General features: G+C 33.9%; 1 protein-coding gene and 5 long non-coding RNA genes across 6 annotated transcripts; 4 read left to right on the forward strand and 2 right to left on the reverse strand.

Annotated features, from left to right (window-relative positions):
- Positions 1 to 3,284: 3,284 nt before the first annotated feature.
- On the reverse strand, positions 3,285 to 4,886 carry LOC105957456 (uncharacterized). The gene is made up of 4 exons (XR_001172757.2): positions 4,532 to 4,886; positions 4,016 to 4,039; positions 3,474 to 3,908; positions 3,285 to 3,354 (listed from the first exon to the last, which is right to left on the reverse strand). It is a non-coding gene; the product is annotated as an uncharacterized LOC105957456 (long non-coding RNA).
- Positions 4,887 to 7,270: 2,384 nt separating this feature from the next.
- On the forward strand, positions 7,271 to 9,756 carry LOC148768709 (uncharacterized). The gene is made up of 4 exons (XR_016033233.1): positions 7,271 to 7,547; positions 8,193 to 8,225; positions 8,349 to 8,661; positions 8,932 to 9,756. It is a non-coding gene; the product is annotated as an uncharacterized LOC148768709 (long non-coding RNA).
- A 1,760-nt stretch (positions 9,757 to 11,516) lies between these two features.
- Positions 11,517 to 13,929, forward strand: LOC105961951 (uncharacterized). The gene is made up of 4 exons (XR_001173140.2): positions 11,517 to 11,635; positions 12,423 to 12,537; positions 12,814 to 13,168; positions 13,392 to 13,929. It is a non-coding gene; the product is annotated as an uncharacterized LOC105961951 (long non-coding RNA).
- A 2,057-nt stretch (positions 13,930 to 15,986) lies between these two features.
- Positions 15,987 to 16,920, forward strand: LOC148768710 (uncharacterized). The gene is made up of 2 exons (XR_016032888.1): positions 15,987 to 16,246; positions 16,412 to 16,920. It is a non-coding gene; the product is annotated as an uncharacterized LOC148768710 (long non-coding RNA).
- A 2,727-nt stretch (positions 16,921 to 19,647) lies between these two features.
- On the reverse strand, positions 19,648 to 21,176 carry LOC105961950 (uncharacterized). The gene is made up of 3 exons (XR_016032889.1): positions 21,057 to 21,176; positions 20,468 to 20,513; positions 19,648 to 20,328 (listed from the first exon to the last, which is right to left on the reverse strand). It is a non-coding gene; the product is annotated as an uncharacterized LOC105961950 (long non-coding RNA).
- A 1,287-nt stretch (positions 21,177 to 22,463) lies between these two features.
- Positions 22,464 to 23,402, forward strand: LOC148768711 (uncharacterized). Its single transcript, XM_088821326.1, has one exon. It carries the CDS (start codon positions 22,464 to 22,466, stop codon positions 23,400 to 23,402), a length of 939 nt encoding a protein of 312 aa, XP_088677452.1.
- Positions 23,403 to 25,434: the final 2,032 nt, after the last annotated feature.

The raw sequence follows: 25,434 nt of genomic DNA on the forward strand, positions 1-25,434 counted from the left end.
ATATAGATAGTTTATGCTCATATCGAGGAGCCTTGACTTGATTTGGATATATAGATAGTTTATGCTCGTATCGAGGAGCCTTGACTTGATTTGGATATATAGATAGTTTATGCTCGTATCAAAGATTAAACTATCTATATATCCAAGTCAAGTCAAGGCTCCTCGATACGAGCATAAACTATCTATATATCCAAATCAAGTCAAGGCTCCTCGATATGAGCATAAACTATCTATATATCGGAATCAAGTCAAGGCTCCTTGATACGAGCGTAAACTATCTACAAATTCAAGTCAAATGCTCCTTCAGCACGAGCTTAAACTGCAAATGTTTCTCCTTGTCCACATGAGTGTAAACTGTGCATGACATCCCTCAAAAGGATATATTTTGAACTACGTTATGACTTGATCCCTCTATAGGGTACGTAGGCAACTTAGAATCTCTCTAAGTCCAGTCATGATTTCAAAAAATGTATGTGCTTTGCTAGATCAAGCTGCAATTGAAGTTAAACAATTATCGAGACTCATTCACTCCAAGACGCATTGTCCGTGAACAAGTCTCGAGGGGGCATTTGTAGACACGTAAATTTAATATAATTTATATTATATTAAATTGAATCCCAAGATTATAATTTATCTTGCAAAATAAGTCATGGAGATAATTATCAATTAATTATTGACCAATAGGATTGTTTCTTCTCTTCCAAGTTATAAGAGATAAATATCAATTTAAAGAGAGCCAATCAAATCGCGCCACGTCATCAAGAAGACTTTGTGTAGGACTCTTATTCTACCACTATAAATAGGGACCCTCCCTACACAATTCAAGACACAACTCAAGAAGAATAAAAACCGTAGGAGAAAATTCTCTCTACAATATTCAAGTCGTTCTTCATCAAATTCAAGGCGTTCTTCATCAAATCGAAGGAGTTCATCAAATCGAAGGTGTTCTTCATCAAATCAAGGCGTTAAAGCGTTTAATTCGAGATTACGGTGCTAAACCCTCGAATTAACGTTATTAACATCAAATCAAGATCGAAGGAAGATTGAAAGGGCCAAATCCATCAAGAATTCCAAGATCTTCAAGTCAAAATCCGTCAAAGTTCAGCGTTCGATCCGAGATTCAAGTCGCAAGACCCTCGGAAGACGTTATTCAAATCCAAATCAAATCCGGAGAAGATCAAGTCAACGACTCGTCTCCGAAATTCAAAGTCAATCATATATTTTTCTTGAGAGAATAATCAGAGGATTAAATTAGAGTTTGTAACCCGCAATATTTTATTTTAATTCAATAAATTATCTTTGTGCAAGTATTTTCTTGTTTGTTAAATTCGCAGATAAGAATTTGTTGCTACAGACATTCCTACTGCTTTACTCACCACCCTGTGAAGATTCGCCTTTAGATGACATTCACCCTTTACTCATTATTCTCTAGAAGCTTAAAAAAGACATCGCCTCGTGTTTGTTAAAGAATATTCGAGCAGTCTAATGGTAAAAAAAAAACTCAAGTACTGTGTTTTTTGTATAGAAAGTATGAAAATCGCCCTTAAAGTCGCCATTGGGACAAAATGTAGCAACGGAACAAAGCTTAATCATATGAATGTAGCTTTTGTAATATATAAATTATCCTCTCATAAAATTCAATTCATTTTTATCAAACTTTATATTTAAAGATATATTTTTGTTGCTCAGCTCTGATGTTTGAAGTATGAACTGTGTATTGATGACTGGACACTCCTAACAATGGTGATATGTTTTTAGTTCTCTCTCGTACTTTTTTGTATTGATTTTGGTAGTGTTTTGTTACTTTTACATGAACATGGGGGGCTATTCCACAGATTCTTGAAAATACCCCCTGCCGAATTTTTTTCATGAATAATGTTATTAAAAAAAAAAAGCTCTTGATCTATTTTTCTTATTCACAAAACACCCCCAATTATAAGAAATTTACTAACTACAGGGGGTTAAATGTAATTTCTAGAAAAAGGAACTTTTTGTAATTACACTTTGGCACAGGGTGGTGGTTGTAATTTATAATACTTAAAAAGAGCTTCAATAGCTATTCCCGGACTTCGAAAAAAAAAACGACTTATTATAATAATAGTTTCTCTCTCTCTCTCTCTCTCTCTAATTTCTTTTCTTGTTTCGTATGAGATGATGGGGAAATGGGATGAAGTTGGGATATTTGTGGCGGTGCACCGGCGGAGCAGAGGTGGTGGTGGTGTGATTTGATTTGTCTGATAATATAATATTACTAATACTGCTTTAGCAATTATGTAAATATATATGTATATTTTTTTTTGAGAAATATATATATGTATATTTATTTACACACAAAGCCCACAAAACATAAGGTTCTTCTTTTCTCCCAAAATCAATTGAATCCGCGGGCAACAACCAGGTGTTCTCCATCGATTGTTCAAACGTGACAATTTCGTCCATAATTTTATACATTCCTTTGATATTTTTTGTCCTGAATATTGGGGGATTTAGAATCGCTAAGAATTGGGGGTAGCTCTCCTCCATTGATCGTTTCGTCAATTTGGGAAGTGAATATTGTGGCTTTAGGACCCTAAGGCCTCTTTTGGTTTGATGTATGGGATAGATAAATTTATTGGGATTATATAATTTTACACTATTCATGATTATATAGTAGCCAAAATTGTGAATTTGGTTTGTAGGATTTACTACTAAGGATAACTCTAATGTGACTTTTGGTTTGGATGATAATGACTGATAACATCTGCAATGACAAAATCACCCTTTCCATTTATGTACCGGTGGTTTCATACTTGGATTTCATTTTACCTGTGTTTTTACGGAAAAAAAAAAAAAAACAATACACTGATAATTTCTTTTTTTAAACAATGAAAAACTAAATTATGTTAATATAATGCATTAAGCTAATGGACAACTGAGACTGCCGCCAACAGATTGATTACAAGTCATTATGAATCCAACTATTAGCAATGGTTTTTGCCTCTGAAATGAACCAAACCAAAAAATGACCACAATTTCATCCAAATTGGAAAGAGAGAGAACAATAGTGAACCATTTTTAATGTTCATCTGGCTACACATTTAGATAACAACATTAAGGAAGGGCAAAATACAAGACAATCCACATCATTAAAGCTAGACAGATTGAAGTTTTAACAGATACATAAAAATAGCAGCTTTCGATCCAACAATACAACTTAACTAAAAAGGAGTTTAATAATATAACATTCTTGAATAATTTCACAAAGTTGACTTGTTTAGAAATGAATCTATGCATATATGCTGAAGGCCGAAGGGTTTCGCCTGGTTCAAGGAAACAAGTCCACGCTCAGCGGTTGGCAAACCGGTGATCAATTTCCTGAAATACAAAATTTTTGCAATCTAATTTAATTTGGAAAAATCCTAAAAGAAATTTTATGAATCGTGTTTTGCTTTTGTATTGTATTATATTATATTAATATCTAGGTAAGTAATTACCTTTCAGCACCATTGTGCTTGGTTTCATAAGAATATCTTTTAGCAGTTTTTTTAAACTCACAGCATCGCCATAGTCGACCAAAACATGTCAACAAACACAGAGGATCACATATGTAATAATAACTTATTTATTAACCTTAAACAATGTGAGTATTTTTTTACCTGAAGGGTTCATCACCAGCTTGTTTAAGAGCAACCGTTGCATCACGATAAAACACGTGGCTCATAATCTCCGAACTTTCAATTCCAAACATATGTCCAAGCCTCTTGAAAGACTCTTCGTACGACCCAAGAGAAGACAAATTAAGAGTCTGGCCTACATCTTCGGAATCCAAGAACACTTTGCAGTGACCAGTGTCCAGCCCAATTTCAGATGAATGATAACCCGATTTCCTAAAAAACTAGGCACCATAACAATCCAATGAATGCATGGACCTGTAGATTTTGCATGCCCAATTTCATTGTTTTGCACCCATTCCCAAACATGAGCCAGCAACTTTAATAATTCGAGAAGGACTCTTGAAAATTATCAAGAAACTCACCCGAGAACAGATTTTTCCTTCGAGCTGCATGAAAAGAATACCAAAGACAAAATTGTTAGAACTAATAATTTCCCAAATTTGAAACAAGATTAGCATGTACCAAACAAAAGATATAAATATATTCCTTTTCAGATTCCACTAACAGGTTAATATCCAAACGGGAAATAGATATATGAAATAATAATAATATAAATTAAAAAAAGCAAGGAATCTACCCAAAAAAAATGTGAAGATTTAAAGTATGTATACAAATACACGCAACAAATTCTTCTAACATCAAAGTGCCTTTTTGAAGAGTTACAAGAAATTTAAGTATAAGAAGGGGCGGAGGAAAAATAATTTTGAGAAATACGACAAATTCTTCCTCGTTCTCTTGCAAGGACTGACTGCGATATTGAGCAAAGGTCTGAAAAGTTCGAATTAAATTCACAAGATTTCGAATTCAATTTCCGAAAATTGTTCCAATTAGATGTGTAATCGATTTCATTGAAAGAAGAATCAAAGAAAAATACTTACCCATAACTTTCAGATATTTTAAGATCTACCCGTCGTTTGTTCGGAGGATGTTGCTGTTGTCGCGCCAGAGAAAGGGGTTCGTCGGAGACCCACTAATGAAGATGAGGAGCAGAAATTTGTGAAAGTGAGAAAACGGGAGCATGTACGTCTTTTTTACACCCAATTTTGTGTAAAGAATGATACATCTCTGACCCTTTTGGTCATTTCATCTTCACCTGTTATACTGATTGTACAATCCTACCTCAGAGGGTGAGATAATTTATCACCCATATGCATGATTCGGTACCGGGCCCTCAATCAATACCGGGTTTATGTCCCACATACCAAACGTCTGATTAAGGGTGACTATTTTGTCTATCACCCCTTATCCGCCAAACCAAAAGAGCCCTAAGTAACTCAATAGTAAAAGCCGGATTTTAAAGCGGAAAAGTAAAATGACATGTACACCCTTAATCCGGCGAGAATTAGCTCAAAAATACACATTTTGGCAAAGTGCACCGAGTTATATATATCAAAGAGGGAGGGTCTCATTTTTTTCAATTTTGAGGGGGAAAGTGCCAAAATGACCTTTTTTAGGGGGCAAAGTGCAATTTGGCATAATTTTTTTATTAAAATATTGGAAAATTTTGGATCATAATCGGCAAAATTCAAAAAATTATTTATAATCTCCACCCCTAATTCTAAATATTACATGTCAAAGCTATTTCATAGGATTTATATATGGACAAAATGCATTCCACTCCCTATAAATTTTTATTTTCGCACTTTCCTCCCTAAAAACTAAAAAAATGGATAACCCCCTTCAAAATATTATCGAATGGCAAAAAGGCCCATCACATGGGACTTAAATGCACATTGGTCCACAAAAAAAAAGTCTCTCAATTAAACCCATCCCCATATCTTTAGTCTAAAATACCCTCCATAATATAATTCTTATCAATTCCATCCATTATGCTCTAACTTCCTTAATATTACACATTGACCTCGGATTTAAACAAATATATCACATTAACCCCCAATATATTTTTTTTTTTCAGAAATTTTTTTTTTGTCTGAATTTTTTTTCAGGCCAGATTCCGGCGTTGACTTTTTTTTTAAACCATTTTTTTTCCTGAATTTTTTTTCCAGCCGGTCAACCACCGCTGACTTTTTTTTTGTTTTTTTTTTTTTTTTTATTTTTGGAAATTTTTTTTTCTTAGAAAAAAATATTATAATTAATATTATTGTCTTGGCTACTAAATTACTGTCTTACACAGTAATATTACTGTTTGGGACAGTATTATTATGGATATTATTTTCCCGAACAGTAATATTATTAATATTATTGTCTAAGACAGTTAAATTACTGTTGGAGACAGTAATTTAGCAGCAAAGACAGTAATATTAATTAAAATATTTTTGAACCAAAAAAAAAAGTCAATTAACATAAATTACTGTCTCCGACAGTTAAATAACTGCCGGAGACAGTAATTTAGCAGCCAAGACAGTAATACTAATTAAAATATTTATTTTAATAAAAAACAAAATTATATAAAAAAAAAAAAGTCAACGCCGGAGATCCGGCGGTTAACGGCAGTTGACCGGTCGGAAAAAAATTTCAGGAAAAAAAAAGTTTTCAAAAAAAAAAAAGTCAACGCCGAAGACCGGCGGTCCACATTGGTCAACGGCGGCGACCGGCGGTCTCCGGTGGTGACGGGTCAAAATCGGGGTCAAAATTGAAATTATAGTTAAAATTGGTTAATTGATGAAATTTGGCTAAATTGGAGTGTAAATCATGAAATTAGAGTTGAATTGGGTTTCAATGAATTGGGGGTAATTTTGGTATATATAAAAGGATTTTCCTTATTTGCAAATAAGTTTGAATGGGCTGGATTTATTTGAAAGACAAAAAAGTTGGATGTCCCTCTTTTAATTAAGTGCCCTTGTCATGGGCCTATTTGCCATTTGCCCAATATTATTTTGGTTGCATTTTGCTCCAAAAACCATTTTTTGTCGGGCATTGTGCAACAAAATAACATTGTAAAGGAGCAACGTGTAGAAAGTTACTGTTTTTAAGGGACAAGGTAATACAAAAACAACATTTAAAGGGGAAACGTACAACAAAAACACTCAATTCCAGTGAATAATCCGTCGAAATTTTGCTATCGAGACAATGTACAACAAGAATAATATTTTGAAGAGGGGCATTCACATTTCCAAATTTTGAGTGTGTAAAGTGCGAAAATTAAAAATTTATTGGGGTGACGTGCAATTTGTCCTTTATACATATATATTTGCGTTAATTTTGCTGATCTACCATGAACTAATATTAGTTTCTTGCTGAGCCGACGTGGACTCGATTGGTGTTGTTGCGTCATTACTCATCAACCTAAAATGATAAATCTACAACTTATATCATGTGAATTTATTGCATATAATTATTACGATTCTCGAGCAAAAAAAGCCTTGTCGCGAGCGAAAATCTATATTTAGTAACAATAAAGAATGTTTGCTAAACGACAAGCAAACTCTAAGCACATACATCGATATTCGCTCCGAGTTTGCCGCGCAGATTTCCTCATAGCCCGTGTATATCCGTCCGTGAAATTACAATCAAACAATTAATTGACCTACCTAATGGTGACCGCTTTGTAAATTTAGTCGATCGATCGATCTCGATTGTTTCATTTTTACTGCATACCAACAACATTACTATTTGAATATTATTTAATATAAAATTATAAAATATTGGAACGTATATAAAAGAACATAAAGTACCGACGCACAAACAACCTGAGCCCACTGGGCTTTCTCTTCAGCGGCGGTTAATTAATTAAGTTTCTAGGGTTTTGACGTCATATCTTCACTATATAAAGGACCGAAAAAATAATCTGTCTATATCCCAACTTACTGCGCAGCTGCTGCCTTTGTCTGAAATTCAGACAGCAGCACCAACTATGTCCGCCTGGGCTTCTTCTCGTTCCCTCATTGAATTTCTCCACCGCCAGAGGCCGCCGCCTGAACCTCCGCCGTCGAGGTCTGCCCTTCTCTTCTAATATCTGCTTTTTGTTTTCCGTCTTCTATTTCTTGATTTCCTGTTTATATGCATGCAGAAAAATGTATTGATTTTATTTATTCCACTAAGTTGACATATATATATATATGGAATTAATTAAGATGTTTTTTGTTATGGATGTTTGATTTAATTGTCTGTTCAGATTTCAGACAATTTATTGATTCATAAACGATTCTGGAAATTATATATATATATATATATATATATATATATATATATATGTGTGTGTGTGTGTGTGTGTGTGTGGATTTGATTAAGATGGATTAGATCTATGGAAAGAAATGTATTAAATAACTGTTCTTTTTTTTTTTCTTTTAAAGAAAACCTAATTTGTTTCATTTATACAGATCTAATAACATGTTTGAATATATGTACACGGATTTTTGCAGTGGAAGTATGTAAATAAATATCAATGAGCACTTTCTTTAATCATTAAACGACGATTAACTTTGGTTATTTATTTATTAATTTTATTTTAATATATTGTAACTTTGCCTCTTAATTACATTGTTTATAAATTCAATATTTTTTATAACTCTGTATAAAGATATTAAAAAGAAGAAGATTACAAACTCACTTTTCTTTTTATTTGATTTTGACATACAGATGGAGGAGAAGCATATCGACCACGGCATTAAGGTAAAAATTCTCTTACAAAGTGAACTTTTTTTAATGCTCAATAGTTTCAAAATAAAAAAAGTATCATGCTTAACAAAGCTTATGAACTCACTCATGTTTTTTTTTTTTGTTGTTGAATTTCAGAACTCTTAGAATGTGAAGATTTCATATATAGGTCATTTTCCCTTTCCGTAGGGAAACTCTTCAGACCAAACCTTCCTATAACCCTGTTGGCCGATTTCCTCAGTATCATCTTGTAAACATCTCTGGTGATCCTCTCTTTTCTCCAATATGGAGTACTAATGAGAGTTTTTAAATATTGAAAAGAATAGTCTTGAACACCTTCATGGCCTTAACACGATTACTTGTTGAGATCTCGTCAATTCCAATATCTTCCGTATTATTTTCCAGTCCTTTCGCCTTGTCCGGACTGTATCTTCTATCACTGCATATCGAGGTTAGTCTCACGTTTCTTTAATTTTGATCGTTTGAATTCAATAATATATGATTACTTTATTCCCTCACGTTGTCTCTCTCTTTATTAGTAAACCAATTACATGTAATAATTCAATCAACAAATTAATGGCAAGTTGGAAAACCCTATGCGGTACAGGTTAATTATAATATTTGCATACATGGAAATAATACTAAATTTCTATTGAAGATATTGTAACCAGTCTATAATTAGTTTATATTTTGGTATTGATACTGACCAAATTAGAAGCAGGTGGCGGGTGGTTTTGTCCAGCGTTTTTAGTTTGAGTTCAACAGGATCGACCTTGGATGGAGGGCGCACCATAAAATCCACCGCAACTGGCTCGGACCTGGATGATGACTCTCCAAATTTTTGGAATTTGAATGATGACTCAACTATATAGAAAAATATAAAATATAAGGGGAAAAGGAAAATATAAAATATAGGGGAGACCGAGGAGAAAGATACTGAAGAACATACTCATTCAACTTATGTTTATTTCTATGTTGCTGATAAAAATACTCGTCTTGGATCTTTTAGTCCTGGCGTGTGAAATAAGTGGCTGCAAGCCAAGGTACCAACCAATGGCCCAGGACCTCCATTGCAAGCTCGACGACACCACTATAATTGAGGCTCATATATGTGGTCAACTTTTTTTCTTTTCTCCAAATATCGCATTTGAGGTGCCACAAACATTCTGGTACTTTTTTTTTATAAATTAAAAAGAAAGTACGAGAATGTTTATGGCACCTTTAGATTTGCTATTCGGAGAAAAAAAAAAACCCAGATGATGGTAAACGAAGGCTAATCAGATTGAATATAGCTTTTGTATTATATAAATCATAATAGTTTTTTTTTTCCTTTTTCTTTTTGTTCCCTTACAAGTAAAACATCATTTTATGTTCGTATGTTGTAATAATCTTGGCCGTCTTATTCTCAAGAATTTATTTTGCCAAAACTATGGCAATTATCGAAACTTTGAGGGGCTGATTGATTTGATTTGCTTTTATTTTTTTGCTGAGATGGTCCTGTTGGTGGTTTTTGAAGGAGTAAAATGAAAAAAACCCGTTGGAAAAATTAAGTGCCAAAACACCCCTTGTAATGAGTTTAAACAAGCACATTTGACCCTTTTTATTTACATCCATTGGCCGCACGTGAAAGGATGAAAAAACCCTCCAAAAAAAATAGAATTTTAATCAAGGAAACCCAACTGAACAATACCCTTTAAATCATAAATTTCGAAAATTGTAAATTCACCCCATAATTTTTATTTGTCCCAAAATGAAATTTTCAAAATTTTCAATTAAGTCCTTGACATTTTCAATAAAGCCTTGATCCATTTCATGTCTGCATTTAAGGCAGCGAGCTCCACCACCTCTACCCCACCTTGTTTTCCCTCTTTTCTCAATCGCCGCCTCCACAACATTTTCTTTTTTCCTCGACCGCCAAAGTATAACTTCCGACGAAATTTTCCTTTAAATACGGCAAAGTCTGGTTTCCGGAGCCGACGAGAAAAGGAGAGGGCTTTATTGAAACTAGCAGGGGCTGAATTAAATTTTTTGAAAGCTTCATTTGAGACATACAAAAATTCTGGGGTGAATATAAAACTTTTGAAAGTTCTCATTTAAAGAGTATTTATGTCTTTTCAGACCGAAAACACACCTCCTGTCGCATAAATGGCAAGTGTATTGCAACGGTGGTCGTGGGGCAAATACGCAGCGGAGATCCACTGGAAACGCAAGGAAGCGGCATAGAAGTGTGAAATGATGGAAGAAAAATGCAAACATAGTACAGCTGTTGGTAGGGTTGTATTTTAAGTGAATGGACGTTTGTACCCTCAAAAAACTCACATGTGACGCACGTGCAGATGATTCCAGTGAGACATGAACGAAAATTGCAAATTTAAGCCACAGTGCAATAATTTAACTAGTTCAAATAAAAGTTTGTAAGAAAAATTTGTTCAGAGGTAACGTGCAAAACACACGATAGTTTGGGGGGCAAAGTGACATTAACCCTAAAAAAAATCATTACAAGATTGGAAATGTTAAGATCGTAACCGATGGAAATCGAAAACTTGTTTATAATCTTCACCCCTATTCTAACTCCTACGACATGTCCAAACTATTTTATAGGATTTATATTAGCGCGAAATTCGCTTATCTCCGATCAATTAATATTAGTTAATTTCGTGCTAAGCCGACGTGGACTCGATCGAAGTTGTCGCGTCATTGCTGATCAAACTAACATGATAATTTATTATGGTAATTTATTGCATGCATTTGTTATGATTCTTGAGCACGAAAAAAGAAAAAAAACCTTGACGCGAGCCAAAATATAATTAATATATAGTAGCAATAAAGAATGTGCTAAACGACAAGAAAACCTTACGTGCAGACATAGATTCTCGCTCCGAGTTTGCCATGCAGATTTTCTTGTAGCCCCATGTATAAACGTCACTAAAATTTTAACGAAGCAAATCATATATGCATCTGACGATGACCGCTCTGTAAATTTATTTGATAGATCTCGTATAATTGTCTTCTCTCTATCATTTCCTTCTTTAACTGTTACTACCTCTAGATATTCTAAACATTCAATTAATTTTACATTTGGATTTTTTTTTAAACTTTCAATTATAAATTATAAATGAAATTTGCATAATAAGGATAATTCATAAAAAATCTCATACAAATGAAAAATACTATTATTTATTTTAATAACATTTTTAGAACACAGAAAATCTAAAGCCCAGTGGGCTTGTCTTCAGGTGCCCTACTTTCCTAGGTTTTGACGTCACTCAACCTCTATATATATAAATGACCGAGAAAATCTCTTCTATACCCTAAAACGCCGTTTTCTGTGTCTGAAATTCCGACACAAAAATAATGGTTTACAGAGCTTCGCCTGAAGATCTCCGCCAGCGCCTAAGGCCGCCTCCTGAACCTCCGCCGCCGAGGTCTGCTCTTCACTTCCCATCATATATATATGTTTTTTTGTTCTTCATGTTTGATTTGTGGATTTCTGTTATGCGTCAATTTATTGTTTGACCCGATTTTTTTTCTTTTTTCTTTTAATTTTTTTCAGCCCGATTTTTTCCCGTCTTCTTTTTCCTGATTAGCATGCAAAAATGGATGGATAATATTCATGTTCTCCAGATTTGACTTTTGGTTTATTGATTGATAAAGATTTTGAAACTCTTAAAACCATTAATGATATATATATATATATGGATTTAATTCAGATGTATCAGATCTGTACAACAATATTTATATTGGATCTGGTATAAAAAAAAAGTTCTTTTTCGTCCTCATTTCTTGATATGTTTGCTTGCATGTAAAAGTTCATTGAATTGAATTAAGATTCAGATGTATCAGATATGTACAACAATATTTATATTGGATCTGGTATAAAAAAAAAAACTAATTTCTTTTTCGTTCTCATTTCTTGATATGTTTGCTTGCATGTAAAAGTTCATTGAATTGAATTAAGATGTTCGATTTGCGGATTTCTTAAACAATTTATTGATTAATAATGATTCTGAAACTCTTAAATAATCGACGATGTGTCTCTGGTTTTGAATGAATTAATTATATTTATATATGAAATACAGATCTAATAACTGATCTGTTTTGCACCTTATTTTCATTGCTGATAAATTCACTATTTTTTTGTACAACTGAAAAATATTTTATGGGTGAATTTTACAAACTCTTATTTCTTTTTGTTTGGTTTTTGACAAACAGATGTAGAAGAGGCATATCGAACAATATTCTTGTCAGCGGGACCTAAACGGCAGTACAGTGTGGATGGTCGTGGCATGTGTGGGTGTCGATGATATCTAGCAATCATCAAATTATTGTGAGTCGAGATTTGAATTTATTATTGTCAACCATTAATCGTCATTACCTTTAGTTGTTACTGAGTCTACAAGTATTAATCATTGTAGTAAAAAATGCCAAATGAGTGCAAGATATTTTGGAAAAATATACCAACATGAATAATGTATTTGTATATCTATCTCATTTATGTGTATTTTGCCGTGATATTTTAAATGACAATCTTGTATTTGAGTTTATTGGGAATACATATAAAAAAAATGATAATAAAATCGAATTTCTTCTTTTTTTTTTGTAGACCCGGATGGTTGTTTGCCATGAACTGTGAAATTATTTGCGCGGCGGTTGCATTTCACCCAACCAATTGAGTCGCTCAACATTTTTCCCCGCCACCACCCCCGGAGTCTTATGGCAGCTTCAAACTTATTACAAAAGCTACATTCATCCTCATCTTTATCCAATGTGGTAAAGAATGTCGTTGTGATTGCTCCTGTGATCCACCGTCTGTATCGTCTAGAGCTTAATTTTGCAGCATCAGATCAAAGCTTGAGGAAATAAATTAGGATAATGTTTCGGCAACTTGCTTGGAATAAATTGTTGGTTAATGGTTTTTAACGCGGATCACATGGGCCTTTCTCGAGGATTTAAATGAGGTATATTGTTTTGCAATGTTTTATCTAATTCTTTAATCATATAGCATCTATCTAATTGATCCATGCTCAACCTCTTGTTTATTTTCTTGAACACAACGTTTTTTCCCTTTATATACACGATTTTTTGGAGTACTATAAATTAATTTTGAATTATTTTTTTTGCTTAACTAAAAATGACTTTTTCTTCTTCTTCTTCTTCTTCTTCTTCTTCTTCTTCTTGTAGACCGAGATGGTTGAGGCACTAATTGTATATGAAGATATGATATTAAGTTGGATCTTCTCGATTGGTGTATCTGGATTGGTCGTGTGGATTGCTCGTGGAGGAGAATTTGTTGGTCCTGATCTTCAGGGAAACATTTTCAAAGGGAAATAGGAAAATCGACATACATATAAATATGATTTAGCTTTTTTCTTCATTACTATTTTTTGTTTTCCTATCATCAAAGACTGAATTTCAGGTGCTAGAAACGTTCTGATATTTTAGAATGTTCCTAACACCTCAAATTCGGTCTTAGGAGAAAAGGTTGATAGGAAAACAAAATGTAGCAACAAGAAGGACTAACAACATATGAATGTAACTCCGATCCTCTTTATTATAAACCAGATCATTTTTCCTTTTTTGTCCCTTTTAGAAATATTCGACTTTTCGTTTTGTTGAAATGTTGTATGGACAAGTGTACGTACGTTCGGGTTTGCAGATTTTATTTTACTATGTACGTACAAGTTTTTCTCGTTCATTTTGTTTCTGAAAACTTAAAGAGGTTAAATTGCAATTTCCAAAACTTAATTAAAGAGAAAAAAAAAAAAAAAGAGTCAGAAAACATGAAGTAAGAAAGTGAAAATGGTAGGTAAATTAGAAAACATTAACTCAGGGACTAATTTGCAATTTTCCAGATATGCACTTAACGTAGCTGAGCCGCCGCTCTCCTTCCGGCGAAAAACCTCTCCGGCCTCCCCTGGTGCGCTGTTGAGCAAAGTTGGCGGTGGAGGAAGCTGGTTCACGGTGAAGAGGATGATGATTTTTTTTTTTCTTTTCTTTAATTAAATTTTGGAAAATTGCAATTTAACCTCTTTTTAGTTTCAGCAAGTTTTCAGATTGGAAATTTTAAGATCGTAACCGATGGAATTCGAAAACTTGTTTATATATAATCTTCACCCCTAATTCAAACTCCTACGACATGTCCAAACTATTTTATAGGATTTATATTAGCGCGAAATTCGCTTAATTATCTCCGATAAATTAATATTAGTTAATTTCTTGCTAAGCCGTGGATTGATCGAAATTGTCGCGATTGCTCATCAAGCTAAGATGATAAGGGTATATTATGAGAATTTATTGCATGCTTTTGTTATGATTCTTGAGCACGAAAAAAAAAACCTTGAAAACCTTGACGCGAGCCAAAATATAATTAATATATAATAGCAATAAAGAATGTGCTAAAACGACAAGAAACCCTTCCGTACAGACGTAGATTCTCGCTCCGAGTTAGCCATGCATATTTTCTTGTAGCCCCATGTATATCCGTCACTAAAATTTTAATGAAGCAAATCATTTATTTATCTGACGGTGACCGCTCTGTAAATTTAGTAATTGATAGATCTCGTATAATCGTCTTCTCTCGAAGTATCATTTCCTTCTCTCTGTTAATTGTACATTTGTATTTTATAATAAAAAACTTTCATTGTAAATTCTAAATTAAATTTGCATATATAAGGATAATTCATAAAAATTCTCGTATAAAAAGAAAATACTATATTAATTTTAATAAGATTTTTAGAACACAGAAAATCTAAAGCCGAGTGGGCTTGTGTTCAGGTGCCCTACTTTCCTAGGTTCTGACGTCACTCAACCTCTATAAAAAGGACCGATAAAATCTCTTCTGTGTCTGATAAAACGCCGTTTTCTGTGTCTGAAATTCCGACACAAAAATAATGATTTACAGAGCTTTGTCTGAAGATCTCTACCTCATGAAACCGCTGTCTGAACCTCCGCCGTTGAGGTCTGCTCTTCACTTCCGATCATATATATATATATATATATATGGTTTCTCTTTTCCGTTTTCTTTTTTCTTGATTGAATTATTTTCTGTTCTTGATAGCTGATATATATGGATTTAAAATGTTTTGTTTTTGTTCTTCAATTTTATTTGTGGTGATGACTGATGAATTAAGATCTTAAAGGTTCTGAAAGTATTAATTAATTACGATGATGTGTTTCAAATTTTGTGGAGATGAATTAAGATCTTAATAACTGATCTATTTTTTTTCCTTTTTTTTCTTTTATTAGTTTCACCTGATTTTGGTCTGTTGATAGAGATTTGAAATTCTTAAACCGATTAATGATATTCATCATATATGGATTTAATTAAGTTGTATTAGATATGTATAACAATATTTATATTTGGATCTGGTATTAATATGTTTTCCGTTTTCATTTCATGGTATAGTTTGCTTGCATGCAGAAGTTCATTGGATTGAATTTATTTATAATTGAGATATATGAATTTAATTAAGATGTTCGATTTGCGGATTTATGGAGGAAGTTTAATTTACGACCTCTCTTTTCTTTTCTTTTTTGGTTTTTGGCAAATAGATGGAGTAAAAGCATATCGAACAATATTCTTGTCAGCGGCATAACGGTAAAATCAATTTTCTTTTGTTAAATTTCTCACAACGTTAACTTTTTTTTTTATTGCATCAATTGTTTTATTATATGTTTTAACGAAAAAAAAAAAAAAGAATAGTTCATTATGTACAAAGTTTATGAACTAATCACTCTCGTGTTTTTTGTTATTGTTGATCAACCGGTGAATTCCAGAACTCTTTCATTAGTGGAGTCATGCATAGTGTTGGAGGTAGGGATGGCAATGGGGCGGGTATGGGGCAGGTTTTGCAATCCCCATCCCATTCCCGCCCCCATCCTCGTCCCATAAGCAAACTCGTCCCCATACCCGTACCCGGTAAAAAAAATATCAATCCCCATACCCGCCCCATTTTTTTTTGGGGCGGGTCGGGGTGGGGATCCATCGGGGCAGGTCAAATTGCCATCCCTAGTTGGAGGAGTGGAAAAGATTTGAGGTTAGTTGTGGCATATCACATCGTTTTTCCTTGCTATAACTTACCGGTTCAATTTATATTATAATTTAATTTCCATTCGGTTTATGAACTTGACTTCTCAAAGATTTGAGTTTCTTGAGAATACATAAAATTCTTAAATGACATAGATTTTTCTTCTTTTTGTAGACCGCGACAACGTGTTGCTCATTTCAACTAAGCCGAACCCCAATTGAGACTCGTTTAGTACGAATGCAACCATGAATTCAAGAAATGCTCCGATGATTTTCTCGAAAGTTCAATCAGTTACTTTCTAAGGGAGTATCAAAAAGGCGTTTCGTGTTTTTATTGATGTTTTTCGGCATTCTATATGGGCGTTCAAGGCTTCAAATCAATTGTTTCACCACCTTCTCGAATCATGGCTGCTATGAAATTATTTATGAAACTGCATTCATTCTCATGTTCTAGTGTGGTAAAGAAGGTAGCTGGCATTGCTCCGTCTATCGTCTAGTGCTTAATTTTTTAACAACAGAACAAAGCAGGGCATGAGGGAAGAAATTACGATAATATTTTCTAACTTGCTTGGAAATAATTTAAGATAGCTAAGCCCAAAGGACGCCCCCATAGAAGTGTTAAGTGTATATTTTTACACTTTATCATATCTTTTTATTTGAGCTTTTGGTGTGTTTTAACGATAATTGGTGCTTAAAAAGTTGATTTATTGTATTTTAGGTACAAAATGAAGAATTGGAAAAGTATGGGGTCAAAACTGCAATTTTGGAGAAAAAGTGGGCCAAAAGTGAAAAAATCAAAATTCTGAAGAAACAAGGCTCGGACCCCGTCCTAGTTTTAGTGCAAATTATGGGACCCCCGTCCGAGCCTCCGAAATTGCGCAGTAAAGGGATTTTAATTGCACAAGGAAACTGCCTTCTTCCCCAAGTTCTTCACCCTATATAAGACCATTCCAAGCACACAATTAGGAATCTTTTTACGCAATTTGGAGAGCAACAAAGCAATAACGAAGACGAAGAATTCGAAGACTCTAAGCATAGATTTATCGTTTATGACTTATTTTATTTGTGTTTTTGCTTTAATCATGATTAGCTAAATTACTTGTTTCTAGGATTTTATTTGGAACCCTATGTGGGATTTATGAACCCAATTCTATGATTTTATGCAAGTTTTAATTCCGGATTATTTCTTCTACTTGTTTTATTAAGTTCATGAAACTGGCCACTTTATGCGCTTTTATGTTATTGTTAATCGCATGAATCGGAAGATCGGGTTAATAATTAGAACTGTGGTAGAAGAGCCTTTGTGGTATTAACATAGGAATATAGTTAATCTCTTAGGTAGCCATTATTGAGATTTGTGCTTAATGCTTTGTTCTAGAATTAATTGCATAGGAATATAGTAATTGAATCTAGAGTATTAGAATTGTAATACACGCGGAAGCGGGTTATGATTATTTTAGCATCTCAGGTTAATAATCCGGGTTAATTGCTTGCATAATTGAAGGAATTGGGGGAATAATAATCACATAGGGGGAAGAATAAAATCCTAGGCTTGTCTACTTTGATTAATCTTCGTATTTTAAATTGCTTTCTTGTTTTTGCTTGTTTTTAATTTAGTTTAATTTAGTTAATTCTCTCTAAAAGTCGACTGTGTAGGGTGGGCTTGATAATAATTGCTAGAATTTAGCGTCTAGGATTAAGTAATTAAATATTCCCTGTGGGTTCGATATCCGGACTTAATTGTCCACTATATTACTTGTACGATACGTGCACTTGCGTGTAGGTTTTCGACCAACAAGAAGCTACCAGGCAACAAGTTTCTTCCCTGTCAATTCATCATCCACCCCATAATTGACACTGATCTCCCTCGTTGGTATGTGGCAAAATGGTATAGATGAAGACGGAATTCTTGAGCCTCCAGCTATGAAAATATATATATGAGATTGGTTAATGGTTCTTAATGCGGATCTACATTCATATGAATATGATTCAGTTTTGCTTCGTTGCTACCTTTTGTTTTCCTATCATCAAAGACTGAATTTGAGGTGTTAGAAACATTCTAATATTTTTCGAATATTTCTAACACCTCAAATTGGGTCTTGGGATAAAAAAGCTAATGATAGGAAAACAAAATATAGCAACGGGACGGACCAGTTCATATGAATGTTAATGCTCTTGTTATAAATCGGGTCATTTTTTCCTTTTTTGTTCCTTTTAGAAATATTCGACTTTTCGTTTTGTTGAATCCATATATGGACTGTACTTACATTAGCGTTTGTAGATTTTGTTCTACTATATATGTCTTATTCTTAAGAATTTGTTTTTCTAAGCGACGTAATGATCTTTATTTATTAAAGCCTTGTGGTCTTTCATTCAGTTAATTTTTCAAGAAACTTATAGCTAAGCTAATTCATCTACAGCTTAAACCTGGCTGGATAAACAAGATACAGAGCATAATTTCTTAAAATTTCAATTTGGTCCTCGATCTTTTGAATTATGTATAAGCAAGTCGAATTGTATTTCTGGGTATTGGTGGTTGGAGAAACTAGATGTAGAGCATGATTTCTGAAAATTGCAATTTGGTCCTAAACCTTTTGAATTCTGTATAAGTAAGTCAAATTGTATGCATAGCCTGAATTCTGCTGTGGGCTGTTGAGCAAAGGTGGCGGTGGAGCGGTGTTGGGCGGTTGGTGGTGGTGAAGGAGGCTGGTTTGCGGTGAAGAGGATGATGATTTTTTTCTTTTCTTAAATTAAATTTTGGAAAATTACAATTTAACCTCTTTTAGTTTCTGCAAATTTTCAGAAATTCAATTAGGCCCCTTAATTTTAAAACATACCTGTTAAAGGGTTGTGGCTTTTAGTTTTGCAGAAACCTCCCCAGGGTATTTTGTCTTTTCACAATCGGTCAACGGGAAAAGGTATATGGGTCGAGTGTGCTGACTAAAAATAAATTCAAGGGGGTATTTCCTATTTTTTTTATGACAGGGGGAAAACGGACGGTTGGGATTTTTATTGGGGGTAACAAATGCAATAACTCAAAGAGAGAATTATTATTATAATAAGGCTTTTACGTTTTTTTATTCAAAGTCTGTGAATAGCTACTGAAGCTCTTTCTTAGTGGAGTAAATTATAAGTTTATAACCACTTCCCTGAGATAAAAATGTAACTATAAAAAAAAATCATTTTCTTAGAAATTACATCTAACCCCCTGTATTTAGTAAATTAATTGCATTTAGTAAATTTTTTACATCCGCCCCAACAAAAGGGTTTTAATGTAAGATATTTACAATTAGGGGTGGACGTAATTATTGAAAAATATAATGGGGGGTTTTCATGAATAAAAAAAATAGACAAGAGGTTTTTTTAATAAGTCATCAATCAATACACAGTTCATAATTCAAACAACGGAGCAACAAAAATATATATCTTTAAATTTTTGATAAAAATGAGTTCTATGAGAGGATAATTTATATATTACAAAAAAGCTACATACATATGATTAAGGTTTCTTCCATTGCTACATTTTACATTTTTTGTCCCAATGGCAACGTAAACATTCTCGTACTTTCTATAAAAAAAAAAAAAAAGTACTTGATTTTTTTTCTCCATTAGACTGATCAAATATTCTTTAACAACCCCGAGGCGATGTCCTTTTGGAAGCTTCTACAGAATGATGAGTAACGGGTGAATCTTCAAAATAGGGTGAAGAGTAAAGCAGCACGAACGTCACGTCATCTAAAAACGAATCTTCATAGAGCGCAAGATGTCATCTAAAAAGGAATCTTCACAGAGTGCAAGATGCGCAATGGTAGATGGACAAGGCGATGATAAAAAAAGATATTCAAGTTGATGTGATCTCAATCAATAATCGACTTAAGGCCATGAACTCGTTCAAGGCTATTCTTGTCGATTATTTAAAAGCTTCCATTAATCCATTTTGGAAAGAAAAAAAGATCACCAGAGATTTATACAAAGTAATAGTGAAGAAATCGGCCAACAAGGTCATCAAAAGCTTCGGAAAGAAACCCTTTCCAAAACCTTTTCACCTTACATAAATCGACCTATACATGAAATCTTCACATTCTAAGAGATCTGAAATTCAACAACAAAAAAAACATGAGAGTGAGTTCATAAACTTTGTTACTGATGAAACTGATTTCTTTCTCGATAAAAAATATTGATGCAATAAAAAAAAAAAGTCAACTTTGTCAGAAAATTGGTTTTACCGTACCCTTATGCCGCTGACAAGAATATTGTTCGATATGCTTCTCCTCCATCTGTATGTCAAAACCAAATAGAAAGAAAGAGAGTTCGTAAACTTCTTCCATAATATCTTTATACAGAGTTTTAAAAAATAGTGAATTTATAAACAATGTAATTAATGGGCAATGTTATAAGTTTGCGGCCCAATAAAAAGAAAAATGAGTTTCTAAACAATGTAATTAAGGAGCAAAGTTAATTACAAGTTGTTTGCGGCTGTAAATATAAAAAAGATAACTAGATTTAATATGTGTTTAATCGTGTATGTATATTCCAAACATGTTATTAGATCTGTATAAATGGACCAATTTATGTTTAAAAAAAAAAAACAGTTATTCAATACATTTTTCTATATATATATATATATACATATATAATTAATTAAGACTTTCAGAACCTTTAAGATCTTAATTCATCACCACAAATCAAACATGAAGAACAAAAAAAACATTTTAAATTAACTATCAAGAACAGAAATAAATTTAATCAAGAAAAAAGAAGATGGAAAAGAGAAACCATATATATATATATATATATATGATCGGAAGTGAAGAGAAGACCTCGGCGGCGGAGGTTCAGGCGGCGGCCGCAGGAGGTGGAGATCTTCAGACAAAGCTCTGTGAACCATTATTTTTGTGTCGGAATTTCAGACTTAGGATACAGAAGAGGTTTTCTCGGTCATTTATATATATAGAGGTTGAGTGACGTCAAAACCTAGGAAAGTAGGGCACCTGAACACAAGCCCACTGGGCTTTTGATTTTCTGTGTTCTAAAAATGTTTATTAAAATAAATATAGTATTTTCCTTTTGTATGTGAATTTTTATGAATTATCCTTATTATGCAAATTTAATTTATAATTTATAATTGAAATTTTTTTATTATAAAATCCAAATGCAAAATTAACAGAACGAAGGAAATGATACTTTGAGAGAAGACGCTTATACGAGATCTATCAACTAAATTTACAGAGCGGTCACCGTCAGATACATAAATGATTTGCTTCATTAAAATTTTAGTGACGTTTATATATACATGGGGCTACAAGAAAATATGCATGGCAAACTCGGAGCGAGAATATACGTCTGTACGGCTCGTGTCAATGGTTTTTTTTTTCTTTTTTTTCGAGCTCAAGAATCATAACAAATGCATGCAATAAATTCCCATAATAAATTATCATCTTAGCTTGATGAGCAATGACGCGACAAATTCAATTGAGTCCACGTCGGCTTAGCAAGAAATTAACTAATATTAATTGATTGGAGATAAGCGAATTTCGCGCTAATATAAATCCTACAAAATTGTTTGGACATGTCGTAGGAGTTAGAATCAGGGGTGAGGATTATAAAGAAGTTTTCGAATTCCTCCAGTTACGATCTTAATATTTCCAATCTCGAAATGAATGTTTTAGGGTTAATGTCACTTTGCCCCCCCAAACTATCATGTGTTTTGCACGTTACCCCTGAGCAAATTTTTCTTACAAAGTGTTACCTGTGTTGGAATAAATTGAATTAATGTGAATTCAATATTGGAATTAGTGGCAATTCAATATTGGAAGAAGTGGGCATTCATGTTAGAAGAAGTGGGCATTCATGTTGGAAGAAATGGAGGATTGAATAAATGTGAATTTGAAGCACTATTGTCTAGATGTATAGACAATTGTCTTTTGATTTTCCTAAGTATTAAATTAGAATTAAAAGAGTTGTTAGTGTATGAGTTATTTTGTAATTTATTAGTAGATTAATGTACTCCTCACTATAAATATGGAGTGCTAGAGATCATTGTAAGCAAGACAAGAAAAACAAAAAGAGAAGTAATTTTTCCATCCACAAAGCACTTGTATTTTACTTTCTCTACTCAAAAATATTATTTTTTCAAGTCTTCACAAAATCACTAAAATCCAAATTCGGGATTAATCATTTTTATCCTATCCTGGTGCCTACAAATTGGCATCAGAGCCATCTTAAAAATGTCCACCAACCTTGCTTCTCTAATACCTCGTTTCAATGGAGAAAAATTCGATTATTGGAGTAATCTTATGAAGCTTTGTCTTGAATCTCAAGACATTTGGAGCGTTGTTGAAGACGGTGTTCAGACTCCCGAAAATGAGGATCAATTGACGAATGCACAAAGGCAAACTTTGAGAACAGAAAGGCAAAAAGATCGAAAAGCTCTTTTCCAAATATATCAAGCCATCGAAATTCCCGTCTATGAAAGACTAACCAAGGCGAGTAGTTCCATGGAGGCATGGGAAATTCTACAAACAACCTATGCCGGGAAAAATGAAGTAAAGAAGGTTCGTTTACAATCTTTGAGGGCTGAATTCGAAAAATTGGAGATGAAAGAAAACGAAAAAATTGTTGAATATTTTACAAGAATCACCTCTCTTGTAAATCAAATGGCGACAAATGGCGAAGTCATGGAAACCCAAAGGGTTGTCGAAAAAATTATGCGAAGCTTGCCGGTGAAATTTGATCATGTTGTTATGGCTATCGAAGAGTCACAAGATCTCTCATCAATGGCGTTGGAGAGTCTACAAGGACGATTGGAGGCACACGAAGCAAGGATCCTTCAAAGAAATCCTCAAATTTCTTCTCCGGATCAAGCATTAAAATCCCGAGTTACATTCACGGGAGGCCGTGACTCGTTCCGTGGTCGTGGCCGAGGTCGTGGCCAAATAAGAGGAGGAAGAAACTCTTACAACAATTACCGTAGACAAGCCAAATCAAATGAAGATGCGAAAGAGGAGGAGAAATATTTTCCGAACAATTTTCAAAGAGGAAGAGGATCATATAAAGGTACAAGGCCTTACGTTGAGTGTCATTATTGTCATAAACCGGGACACAAAATCAATGATTGTTGGGAAAAATATCCAGAAAAAAAGGCAAGAAGTTGGTTATTTGCATGAAAATAAAGTCGAAAATATGGAGACTTTATTGATTGCATCTAACGGTAGCTTTGAAAATACTTGGTATTTGGATAGTGGTGCGAGCAAGCACATGACGGGGAATAAAAAATTATTCTCAAATCTCGTCGAAGCTAGCCATGGGACAGTTACGCTTGGAGATGGATACACCTACGCATTAGAAGGTGTTGGAGAAATTGTCTTCAAAACAAAATCCGGAAAAGTCGAAACAATGTCCGAGGTTTACTATGTACCTAACTTGGCAAGTAATTTGCTAAGTGTTGGTCACTTGATGAGGAAAGGTTTCAACATGTTTTTCGACGACTTCACTTGCGTTTTGAAAAAGAAGGATCAACACATTGCAAATATCGGTATGACCGGAAATAATATTTTTCCGATCAAACTTGATAATTTTGAAGCCTCTTGCAATTTAACCGTGAAGGACGATGTTTCAAAGTTGTGGCATGACCGGTTCGGGCATCTTAATTTCCAAAGTTTGAAGGAGTTATCAAATAAGGAAATTGTTCAAGGATTGCCGAACATTAAAGCCATGGACAAAATTTGTGAAGAATGCCAATTGGGGAAGCAACACCGAGAGCCATTTCCTTCCAAATCAAATTGGAAATCACAATCACCATTGGAGCTCATTCATAGTGACCTTTGTGGACCATTTCAAGTTCCCTCTCTCGGTGGTAATCGGTATTTCTTGTTATTTATTGATGATTTTACAAGAAAAGTTTGGGCTTATTTTGTGAAAGAAAAATCCGAAACTCTTTCATGCTTCAAAGATTTTAAAATCCAAGTTGAGAAATTTTCCGGTTTCAAAATAAAAAATTTGAGGAGTGATCGTGGTGGAGAATATTTATCTTCTTTATTTGAAGAATTTTGTCGAATCCATGGGATTAGACATGAATTGACGGCCCGGTATACACCGCAAAAAAATGGCGTGGCGGAGCGAAAGAATCGAACAATCATGGATATGGTTCGGTGTATGTTGAAAAAGAAGAATATTCCATCGGAGTTTTGGGCTGAAGCGGTCGCTTGTGCCGTTTATTTGATCAACCGATCACCGACGAAGAGCTTGGAGAATTCTACTCCAAATGAGGTGTGGTATGGTAAGAAGCCAAATGTTAGTCATCTTAAAACATTTGGTTGTCTTGCAAATTCACATATTCCAAATGCTATGAGGACCAAACTCGACGATAAAGCCGAAAAATGCATTTTCATTGGGTATAGTGAGAGGTCAAAAGCTTACAAGCTTTACAATCCTCAAACGAAAAAAATTGTGATAAGTCGGGATGTTCGTTTTGATGAAAAATCCTCTTATGATTTTTTCAAAAAATTCAGAATCATTAACTTGGCCGACCCTTGGAGACGAAGAAGGCTATTCTCAAGTAATGCAACCAAATGATGGTGAAAATGAATCTCCACAAAATTCACCATCACCCCCGCCAAGAAAAACGAGGAGTTTGAGAGAACTCTATGATGAAACGGAGGAGGTGAATGCAACAAATTATATTTTCTTTGCATTCTTTACCGGGGAGGATCCAATCTCTTTTGAAGAAGCCTCAAAAGAAGAAAAGTGGAATCAAGCGATGAAAGAAGAGATCAAGGCGATTGAAAAAAATGAAACTTGGGAGCTCACACCTTTACCTTCACACAAATCTCCTTTTGGTGTGAAATGGGTGTTCAAAACAAAAACCAATCTTGATGGTTCCATCAATAAATACAAGGCGAGGCTTGTTGCAAAAGGATACAAGCAAAAAGAAGGAGAAGACTTCAATGAGGTATTTGCTCCCGTTTCAAGACTTGATACAATTCACTTAATTATCTCTCTTGCGGAAATTTTCATGAAGCCATTTTGGAGGTCCCGTTTTTTCGAAAAATTTTGAAGGTTTGGGAATCAAAAGCAAATTCAATTTACGGGAGGCAATGTTGGAATAAATTGAATTAATGTGAATTCAATATTGGAATTAGTGGCAATTCAATATTGGAAGAAGTGGGCATTCATGTTAGAAGAAGTGGGCATTCATGT

This window comes from Erythranthe guttata, chromosome 8 (genome assembly GCF_056151865.1).
Source record: "Erythranthe guttata isolate IM_541 chromosome 8, IM_541, whole genome shotgun sequence".
Taxonomy (NCBI): domain Eukaryota; kingdom Viridiplantae; phylum Streptophyta; class Magnoliopsida; order Lamiales; family Phrymaceae; genus Erythranthe; species Erythranthe guttata.

Excerpts from the sequence above, each read along its gene's own strand:
- LOC148768711 (XM_088821326.1), top strand. The coding sequence starts at position 22,464 with ATGTCCACCAACCTTGCTTCTCTAATACCTCGTTTCAATGGAGAAAAA.